The sequence below is a fragment of the Anoplopoma fimbria genome, chromosome 10, assembly GCF_027596085.1.
Source record: "Anoplopoma fimbria isolate UVic2021 breed Golden Eagle Sablefish chromosome 10, Afim_UVic_2022, whole genome shotgun sequence".
In the NCBI taxonomy this organism is placed as follows: Eukaryota; Metazoa; Chordata; class Actinopteri; order Perciformes; family Anoplopomatidae; genus Anoplopoma; species Anoplopoma fimbria.
Genome location: NC_072458.1, coordinates 13,560,449 through 13,571,345, shown reverse-complemented (window position 1 = coordinate 13,571,345; position 10,897 = coordinate 13,560,449). Strand labels below are relative to the sequence as shown.

The 10,897-nt window shown below is 45.2% G+C and overlaps 1 protein-coding gene across 1 annotated transcript; it reads left to right on the top strand.

Annotated features, from left to right (window-relative positions):
• Window positions 1–308: 308 nt before the first annotated feature.
• On the top strand, window positions 309–9,973 carry tcf19l (transcription factor 19 (SC1), like). Its single transcript, XM_054606071.1, has 6 exons — window positions 309–619; window positions 1,120–2,183; window positions 4,888–5,057; window positions 6,479–6,872; window positions 7,147–7,654; window positions 8,279–9,973. Exons 2-6 carry the CDS (start codon window positions 1,811–1,813, stop codon window positions 8,622–8,624), a joined length of 1,791 nt encoding a protein of 596 aa, XP_054462046.1. The 5' UTR covers window positions 309–619; window positions 1,120–1,810; the 3' UTR covers window positions 8,625–9,973.
• Window positions 9,974–10,897: the final 924 nt, after the last annotated feature.

The window sequence follows — 10,897 nt, the reverse complement described above, 5'->3', positions numbered from 1 at the left end:
TCTTCTTTCTGATGGTATTGTTTACTTATATAGTTCATATAGAGGCATCGGTATTAATCTGAGACTGTTTCAGAATCAGTTTAAAGTCAAAAGACCTTCACTTGTTGCAGAATATTTTTACAATGTGGTGTTCTGGTATTCTGAGTACTTCTTCCACCACTGTGTAATGCAGAAGTATAAAGTTGCATAAAATACTTAAGTACAAGTACTCGTACTTAGTTATTCCATAGACTGTAGGGTTGTTCCTCCACTGAGCTCCGTCCCGCCTCTCACACACTTATTCCCCACTTCGTCCTCTCGCAGGCCCTTCCTGCTCCCGCTGAAGGCGCCCTGGCCGTCAGCCAATTGGGGCGGAGCAGGACGTGACGTGCGTTCTAGCACAAGGAAGCCCCGGGACTGGCGCGCCAAATTTCAAAGGACTTCCTCCTGGGAAGGAAAAGAAGGGGAACGATCAGCCACCGACGACCGACCGAACACAAAACAAAAAAGAAAAAGAAAAAGATGCAGAAACAAGACGTTTGATTTCAAAGATCCGGAGCTGGATCCGCTGGTGGAGCAGTCGACGGTGTTTGATCTGCGGGGCGGGTGGAGGAGCATCACCGAGGGACGTGTCATTGTTGTAAGTGGCAGCTTTGACTTTCATTCTGTCCTACGAGGAACTAACGTCAACTAGCTTAATCCTGTTTCTGACTTGACAAGCTTGAACCCAACAATACCAAACCCGATTCAAAAATATCGAACTTTGACGTGAATCGATGCACGCGCAAGTAAATAGGTCGTTACCACGCGGATGTGTGCAGTTCTCGACGCTAAAAGGAGGTTTTCTGCTGGTTATTGCGTCTCGCTTTGTGCGTCTGTCCCATGATTCGTGCTGCGTGCAGCTGACGCCCGGCATGCGGCGCACAGCAGCCTGCTGAAGTTCCCGCAGCGGAGTTGACAGTCCCTGTATAAACCAACATCTGCATGTTTCTGCCTCTCTGTGTGTCACTGTGTTTTTGTGCTTTTTTTATGTCGTCTGAAGTTCTTAGTAAATTTTTATTTATAAAGATGTTTTTTTTCCAGACACTGTAAGTTTATTTATTTATTTATTTATTTTTGTCTGTTTTTGTTTCCTTTCAGATCACACACACACACCTCTGCTGTCCCATCCTGTCAGGCTTCCTACCTGTGAAAGGGCTGATGTCAGGAGCCTGGGATTTTAATCTCTGTCTGTCACTCTCACACACACACACACACACACACACACACACACACACACACACACACACACACACACACACACACACACACACACACAGGTGACAGCTGTTTAAACTGGAAATATTAAACGTCAGAACTCAAGCTAAAAAGTCACGGCTGTCAAGTTTTTTTTTTTTTTTTTTGTCAGGTTTTTCAGATGGAGTGTTTTTTTTTTTTTTTTTTTTTTAATGTTCACTGCAGCTTTTGATTAGGCAGTGCACGGTGCGGTCCATGTCACTGAAGCTCTTTATTCTCCAAATCCATCTTCACACAGCCTCCACTCCACGGGGGGGGATTTATTCAGTTTGAGTTGGAGCTAACAACCCCCTTCACCTGCTTATACAGTGCTCCATATCTCCCCGTTATTTATTCATGTATTCGCAGCGGGGCACAGTCATCGGCTCTCCATGCTAATGCAAACACCTGTTTGTCAAAGCTGCACCACCTGCCTGTAACCTTCACACTCTTGGAGCATTTTATCTTGCTGCGTAGCTTAATGTTCGCACTCTTTGGTCCAATGTCTTCAGCTTAACTCCCGTCCACTAGCAAAAAGACTTGTGTCCAAGAATGGATGGCAGCCTCCTGTAAGTCAGGGCCGGGCACAGAAAGGGTGTGGCCTCAGGGCGGGGGCAGGCGGGGGCCCGGCGGTGGCAGACAAGCGAACCCTCCGGCCATGCCGTCGGGGGTGCAGCCGTGCTTCCAGTTGCTCCGGATCGGCTCGTCGGCCGGGGACTCGGCTCGGGACCTGTACACGTTCAGGCCGGCGCTGAGCCACTCTGTATTCCGGCTGGGCCGTGCTGCGGAGCTATGTGACGTCACGCTGGAGTCCACGTCAGTGTCGCGGATCCACGCCGAGCTGCACGCAGAGAGGGAGGCGGGCGAGGGCGCTGCAACGTCGCAGGAGGAGGGCTGGAGGGTCCACGTCAAGGACAGGAGCAGTCATGGTGAGAGAAGGGGCTGAGTCACAACCCGCATCCACAGACAGGATGAGACTTTAACACACACACACACACACATTCACACCTCTACAGTCATTGTGGAAGAGAGAACGAGGTTACACACCCTCTTACGAGAAACAACAATGCTTCTACGGGGAAACAAACATCCTTAGCCCTGGTTTATCTTTAGCCCTGGTTTATCTTTAGACCAGGGCCAAGGATATCCCAGGGCCAAGGATAGCCCAGAGCCAAGGATAGACCAGGGTTAAGGTCCTTAACCCTGGTCTATCCTTAACTTAAGGATAGACCAGGGCTAAGGATAGACCAGGGTTAAGGATAGACCAGGGCTAATTAAGCCCAGGACTAGGATAGACCAGGACTAAGGATAGCCCATTGTTAAGGATAGCCCATTGTTAAGGATAGACCAGGGCTAATTAAGCCCAGAACTAAGGATAGACCAGGACTAAGGATAGACCAAGAGTATGCACTGTGAAAAGCCTATACAGGGTTTAGAGTGTCAGCCTATTAAAACACATTTAATCCTTCCCGTTTGATTTGTTACAGAAAAATCCCCTACATTGGAGTTTGATTGGAATGAAGTAATTAATTAGTGTCTCAACTTCTCTGGATCTTTGACCCAGACGTTATGTTCTGTGTGAATTGGAAAGAAGGTATTAGTGTAATTAGAAAGGGGCCCCGAGCAGCTTCAGCACTTCTTAGATCGGATGAACAGCATTCTGCCAGAACATATTCCCTCATTAGGTGTTCTGATGACTGTGTTGGAGAGCACTTTCGAACACAGCTGTCCAAAGTCTCCCATAGATCAAAATGATCGCATTTGTTGTTAAAATGTCACAAACAATATCATAAATACAATTCTTGGCAAACTCTCTTAGAATGTTATCTGACTCTTAGATAAAGGAAAGTGGTGTCCTCACTGTGCGAGTGAGACACTGAGAGGTAACTCTTTTTCAGGAACCAGTTGGACAGGCATTACAGCAGCTAAATCAAATAAACATAGAGGGATGGTTTGGGTGTGGAGTTTAAAATGGGGTTTGTGAGGTACTTCTCCATAGTCAGTGTATTACTGTACCGGTACAGAAGCAAAGCAATGTACTGCTGTAGAAATGTAAATGTATTTTAGACACCTAAGAGAGTTTCTCAGTTCAGAGCTGGACATTGCTGAGGCAACTAAACTCTTTTTTTTCTTTTTTTTTCTTTTTCTCGAGCAAGTGGAATGCCTCACGCATTAGAAAATGAATGTGATCTTTATTACGGGCCGATATTAAGTATAAATATATGATCGCCAAACACTGATAACGCTACACTGTTACAACAAATCAGTTGAAGTCGTCGGGAGGAGAGCTGTTTAATATTAGCTTTTAGCAGCCGGTTGGCAGCACAGTCCTGTTTGGCTAAATAACAGAGCGAACCCCAACATTTGGAACAACTAACTTAATCAGACACGTAGACATGTTATTATGTAAATCCTTCCCATCATGCTGCTCAGATTCATCACAGTAAAAATTAGTATTGGGCGAATGTTAATTACAAGGTTATCATGATGTGTTCAAATGTAATCTAATGAATTTTTTAATGAGAAAGGAACCGATGGGAGCAGACGTCATATTGATGCTGTGATGTCGTCTACTGCTCCTCTCATTGCTTCTTCTCTTTGTTCAGTGCGATTTGTAAACTAAACCTCTTTGGACTTTGAACTGTAGCTCGTACAAAACAAACAATTTAAAATTGTCCCCTTGGGCTTTAGGAAATTGTGGTGGGACATTTTTCACCATTTTGTGACCAAAAACGTTGATCAATTTAATAGAGAAATTATCAGCAGACCAATCAAATATGATTTTTTTTTTTTTGTTGCAGCTTAACTTGAACTTTTATTCAGCTATGGACGAAGACATAATTACACATTTAATGTATAGAAAGTATGAAATGTGTTGGTGTTAAAGACATCATGACAGTCAGGTCATTCGGTCTGAAGTGGTCGTCCACATGTAGACCCAAATTCAGGGCTAAGGAGCACCAACGGTGGATGTGATCTGTGTGTTTAGGCGTCAGACTCGGGGGGGCGACTGCCTCACATGGTTTGCACAGGAGAGTCAGAGTTATCCCACGGTGCTCCCTCAGATTGCTGATTATGTTTAGTGGAACCCGAGGAGCGCTGGGAGGTCAGCAGGGAGGAGACAGAGTGAACGCCGACGGACTCTGTCTGACTGGATCCAAGCGGCGCTCCTGCTGCCTAATGTTTCAAGTAATTTCACAGTCCGTTTCACACACGTTTCATTTCTGCTGTTAAAATTACATCTTAGTATTCGCCATGCGTTTCCTCATTTTGTGCCGTCGTGGCCATTTGATTGCCTTGTAGCCTTCCAGCTGCTCCATTCGAGCTCCATTGTCACAGACTTGTGCTTTCCCTCCACAGCTGTAAACACATTAATAGTCAACAAATAGCTTTATTTCTGCTCGCCTGATTTATTACTTTGTCAAGACTTTCACTCAGTATTAAGAATTCTGTGATGAGCTGGCCCCGGGTGATATCGACTGCAAAAGAGTTTGTTTGTCTGGGCTGATCATGTGACCTCCCACCACCTGCCTGTCAGTGTGGCAATGAGAGACTCTACGGAGCAAATTCAGTTCCAGTAAAAGATTATTTCAAAAAATAAATACAAATCTTCCCCTGCTCTTGTGTTGCTAGGCACCTGGGTCAATGAGGTCCGCCTCCAGCCCAGCGTCCAGTGGGAGCTCTCAGACGGCGACACGCTGACCTTCGGCGGCCAGTCGCCCCCCGGGAGCCCCGAGTTCTACTTCCTCTTCCAGAAGGTCAAAGTTCGCCCGCTGGACTTCGACGCCATCACCATTCCAAAGGTTACCTTTGTTCTTTTTGGGGACCGATTCAGTGTAGATAGTCGTCTCTTTACTGCCTGATTCTGTGCAGCTTCAGTTCACTGCTACGCATTTATAATGAAGCTTCAGAGACTGAAGTTTATTTTTTATAAAGCTACTCTAGGCCTCTGTTTTTCACCAAGGGATTCATGGCTCAGGTCCAATTTTGTTTTTTTTTATTTTCACCGTTTACATTATTTTTTAAATGTGGTCAACATCAGATTCCAACTGGTCTTGGTCCTGAACTGACCCGAAGTAAGTACAGAAGTAAACAGTGTCTTCATTGGAACAGATTCCATACAAAACAATCAGACCCATATCTGATTTGTGCTTTTCACACTGTAAGGAAAACAACAGATTTAAACTTCTTTTTCCTGCAGTGAGAAATTTGTCTGGTGTTAAACAACCATAACATTTTGAACAGAGTAGATGTCATTTCCTGTATTCTGGTGGTTATCTGACTATACTACATAATGTCATTCAGAGGAAGTTTTTAGGACCCAGATCACATATTTGAAGATATTGAAAAGCTAAAAGTACAGAAAAGATTCATTGAATTAATTAATTAATAAATCAATAATAACCACTCATTATTTATTTCAACTTCAGGATGTCTTTTTTGCTTGTAGGCAATTGCAATAATTTGTTCAGGTTAGGTAAATGTTTAATGTCGACACCTGTAGTTTATTGGATAAAGCATAGGGTCACTTTGACTACACTTATCTTCCAATCATTCCGACTGATATGAAGTGTGCTAGCCAGTTATGTTGGTGGATCTTCTACTGAGAGGCACTCAACAAGAATATTTGAGGCACCTTTTAATGACAAAAGGCATCAATATAACAACCGTCTGCTACCTTTGATGGAAAGCAATAGATCTTCACTTCATAGGTTTAAGGTGTGTGTATGTTAATCTGGTAACATCATAATAGCTTTGTGGCAAAAAATACACATTTGCTAACATCTTAAATAGCAAAAAAATCCAATCTCCATGAACAGATTCTGAATTCATATGCATCTCATATGAATCTGCAGGCCAATGGACAAGATCTTGGTCTCTGAAGCGTTCTTTTTTCCGTTTGTAGTCCGAGTTGTATTGACCAATCACATTTGAGCAGGCTTTGATTGAAGGCAGATCAATAGTCCAGAGTTTAGAGCAAAAGAGGTTGAACACATTGGACAAAATCAATTCTGCAAAAACCCACCGGTTACCGTCCAATGGTCATTTACTTTTTGTCCCGCCCTCACATCCTAGTTAGGACGCTGATAACTGTAGTTTCTTTGGAGTCCCACCTTCTTGCTGCCATAAATACTCTCTAGATCACTAAATGAAATGCTTATGCTGAAAATAGCCCCAAACAAAAAAAAAGTTGAAGTTTATCTACTTGTACCACGTCTCCTAGGCGGGAACCTTCTCCTCCGACTTGCAGAACCGCATCAGGACCAACCTGGACCGCAAGGTGGCCGCCAACCTGGACCTGTCCAAGCTGTCCATCAACCGGGCCACCGTCATCCTCAACTCCATCGGCAGCCTGAGTAAAATGAAGGGCAGCGCCTGGACCTTCAAGAGGAGCCTCAGCCACGGGGGGACCGCCTCGGACCCCGGCTCCTCCTCATCGCCTCCCCTGGCCACGGGTTTGTCATCCCTGCTGCCGCCCTCGACGCCTCCACCGTTCTCCACCGCCGCTTTGGCGCCCTCCGCCAAGTCCCTCCAGCCGACCTCCAGGAGCAGGAGGAAGTCGGCTCACACGGTGCTGCTCGAGGACGACAGCTCAGACGAGCCCAGGAGACGAGGAGGTAAAGAACCGCTCCTCTTAGAGAAATAGCAGCGTTGACGTATGAGCTCATATGGAATCGTGTCGTTTTATTGGCAGATTTTAAAACGTGTTTTTTAACACTGAACCCAGGTCAGTTAATGAAGGTGAATGTGTGATCTTAGCTTTTATTTAGACTTAGAATTTTATTTTTATATTACAGTTTTCACTGTAGCAAAAATCTATCATCAGGAAAAGAGTGAGTGGTTAAAAACGAGCATCAATAGCTGAGCATCCATTCTCATTTTGGTGTTCAGCTCCAGCAGGAGTCATGGAGGATGGCCAGAGGTCGAGGGGGAAGAAGAGGCGGCGGCTCTACAAGTCCGAGTCAGAGACTTTTAGCTCCCCGCTTCCTCTGCCGCTGCAGCCCAAGATCCACGAGGACGTCCGGCGGCCGCTGGAGGCCAAGCCATTCCCCGTCGGCATCAGGACCATCGGCAGTTTCCACGGCGCCATGACCAACAGCAGACTCAACCACCACCACCACCACCTCCTCCAGGCCTCATTCGCCAACACCACGGTCCACAAGCAGGAGGTGCGGCGGGTCCAGACGGTGCTGCACGGCAGCGTCGCAACCTTTCGCCAACAGAAAGTGGTGCACGGCCCTCCGGCGGCGCAGAGGGGCAGGAGGAGGGCTCACAGCTCCCCGGTGTTCTCCCCTCTGGTGGTAGGAGGGGAGAACTACAGCCTGGCCTCACCTTCAGTGAGGATCTGCACGGAGGAGAGAGGCCAGGTGCAGTTCAACAGATATAACCATCCTAGCAGGTAAAGACACTGATGGAGGAGGTCCGTCTCTCTGAGACCAACACAGCCCCAGTATTTATCTGTAGAATCTGTTCTTGTCCACTAGGAGTCACCAAAGTCAGTCTTAAATCTTACGCCATAGTGGCTTTTAAGAGGTTTTCATGTGGACTCATGTCTTTTTTCAGACTGGTGGAACGAAAACATCCAAAATATACATTCAGGTGTTCTAATATGTCCGTCAAATCAAAATATTCGGAACCAATGTTCAGATTTCTCTTCTGGGAATGTATACAAATTAGCCCATTTTTAATAAGATAATGCCTCATTTGCATATATAAACCCACATTCAGAAAACGTAAAACAGCAATTAAGAGTGGAAGTTTCATGGTGATGTACTTGATACAATATTGACCCTGTTGACCTGTGGTTTCTGCCCTTACTCTATCTGTTAGCAATCAGGTTAACGGGGAACTGATGGCTCATGTAACAGAACACAGTTCACTTTGTTCACATTTTATTATCACACTAACTACAAAGAAGTAAAAGTTTCAGTGTTTGAAACAAGTTAATCAGTGGATCATGTGATAATCTCAACATGTTAAATCCTCCTTAAACGATCTTCCTCTTCTCTCCTCTTCCTCGCAGTAAGCGTCGAGGTCGCCCCCGAAAACACCCGCTCCCTCCCCGTCCCTCCCTGCCCTCCCCGTCCTCCTCGTCGTCCTCCTCCACTTCCTCCGCCTCCTCCTCCTCCGGCTCCTCATCGTCCTCCTCTGACTCCGACGATGACGAAGAGGAGGAGGAGGGGGCGGCGGCTACAGGCGGGACTGTGGAGCCGTGTGCGGCGCCGCGGTGCCGGCTGCCCCAGCAGGACACGGTGCAGTGGATCCAGTGCGACGTGTGCGACGCCTGGTACCACATAGACTGTCTGCACGTGGACCGCAAGAAGCTCCTGAGGGACCCCAACGCCGACTTCCACTGCGGATGTCGCTGATGTGACCATTAAATGAGACGCTCGCCACATTTTCCCGCCTTAAATGTTTATTTCCTTTATCCGCACTCAACAGACATTTTATTGAAGAAAGAAAACAAGGTTTCCTTGGATTTTTTTGTTTTCTCCATCCTGATCTTCCCAAGGTTAAGGATTTGTGTCCTAACAGTGTCGCTCAGCTCCAGGGCTAAAAGACACGGTGAAATGTTTCTGAGCTCCGTGGCTGTCGTTGACCAGGAGGACAGGCAGCGTTCAGGAACGATTCATGAAATGACTCGCATCAGGCCGCCTCGGCGGTTTAATGTGGTCTATACATTCAACTTTACCAGACGTTCTCTTGTGCGGCCACCTTCGACCTTCACTGACCTTTTACGTGCTTTTACCTCGCCAAAAGGAAGGCGACGTTTGTACTTTCCCACCTTGCCGTTGATAAAACCTCTGTGAAAAGTTTTGGTGCAGCAATTGATGTTTTTGAGACAATTAAACTCTAAAATGTATCGACAGACTCGCTGTAGCTGATGATGTGGTGCTCGAGGGAGGATGATAATCAAATGTTTAAAGCTGGATGATCTTTTTTTTTGTGCATGCACTGGTGACTGTTGTTGTAAGACGTCTGAGTGCAGGCGGACGGTGCTGCTGCTCTGGGAGGGGCTCATCACCAGGGAGATGTCATGAAATATCAATCGCCAACGTCACAGATTCAGGAAGTCGTGTCCTGAGGGGGGGGGTCTGAAAGGACTTCTCTTCACACTACTGAACTCTCGGGCCAAAGTGGACACAGATGTCCCCACACACACTCCCAGGTGCTGCTCAAAGGAACTCCAGATTCTTCCCTTAAGCACCTTTTTCTATTATTTAAATTTTGGCACGAAAGTGTGTAAAAAGGGCGTCGACCAAATTTGACTTCGATAATACCACTATGCGTGTTTTTGTGTATTTTTTTCAAGTGGGAGAAAATGTAGAAAAATTTGATTCTTGAGCAATAAATAAGAAAAAAATCTTATAAACCTCTTTCAAACTATGTATATTTTTTTAAAACTTGTAATAGCAGAATTAAGACTAATGATTGGTTAAATAACCATCTATGGCTTCACCGATGGTTCCAGACCGATGACTAAATCCAAAAATCAAACCCAAAAAAGGGGTTCTGTAAACTATTATTGCAGTATAACTAGTCAAATGTTCCAGCTTCACTTGAAATATGAGTTTTTCACAACCAACAAAAACAAATTGTTATTAATACTTTAGCAATACAATAACAACCTGATACTAAAACAGATTTGAAGGACCTGTCAGTTACTGAAATGTAAAAGAAAAAAAGTTTTGTGTTTTTCATCCACCATAAAAAGTGTTGCCTGTTGTTCTTGTCTCTCAGATTTTTGGAGCTCTGAAGATATTTCAATTCCTGTTTCTGTCTCCAGAGCTTCCACACAAAGGAACGTGCCATCGTTGCCACATCGCTCGTCATGTTGCTGTGGGCGCTTCTCATCACTAACAGCTGTAGAGGTCTTTGGGGAGAAAAAGGTTGTTTTTCCCCAAACTGCAGAGTCACCTGTGAAACGCAGCTGAGAGCGATGCCTTTTTTAATTGGCATGTAGGGAGAATTGGAAGCGATGAGAAATTCTCAGAGGGGGAAAAAAGAGGGTGTGAAACCTGCGTGTGTTGAAAATGGAGAAAATAGTGCAAATGACTACATCGAGAAATTCAAAAGTCCGGCTGCAAAGGAACTCATTCTACGTGGTTCACTGCTGTTTGCGACAATGTCAGCTTTTAAAGCACTGCAGATGGACAGCTTGGTGTTTTTTCTCTCCATTTCCAATGCTTTTGTTACTAATGGGGACAACGATGTAACGCTGCAGACAGACTCTAATCTCTCGGGGCATCTCCTCACCGTGTTTTTGCAGCTGACAGGCTCACATTGTTATTATTATCAGTGTCTGGAAAAGAACCCTACAGAGAAATAGAACGGTTTGTAATTGTGTTTAACAAAGTCTCGCTCATGTAGAAGTATCCATCAGGAAAATCTTGCGTCGCAAAATCTATGTTCGGCCATGTCCTCCACAAAATAAATTCTCATCCGATTTTTGTCCCTTGATTTCTATCGAGCAATCTGTAAAACTGAATTTCTACACAAATCGTCAGGAAAAAATCACCACCTTAAATGTTCCGTTTAGCAGAAAAGTGCTCATAAGTTTCTTACGAAAACGACAAATTGACTGAAGCATTCTTATTATTAGTCAACGAAGAGCGAGCAGCATTTGTCATGACATTGAAAA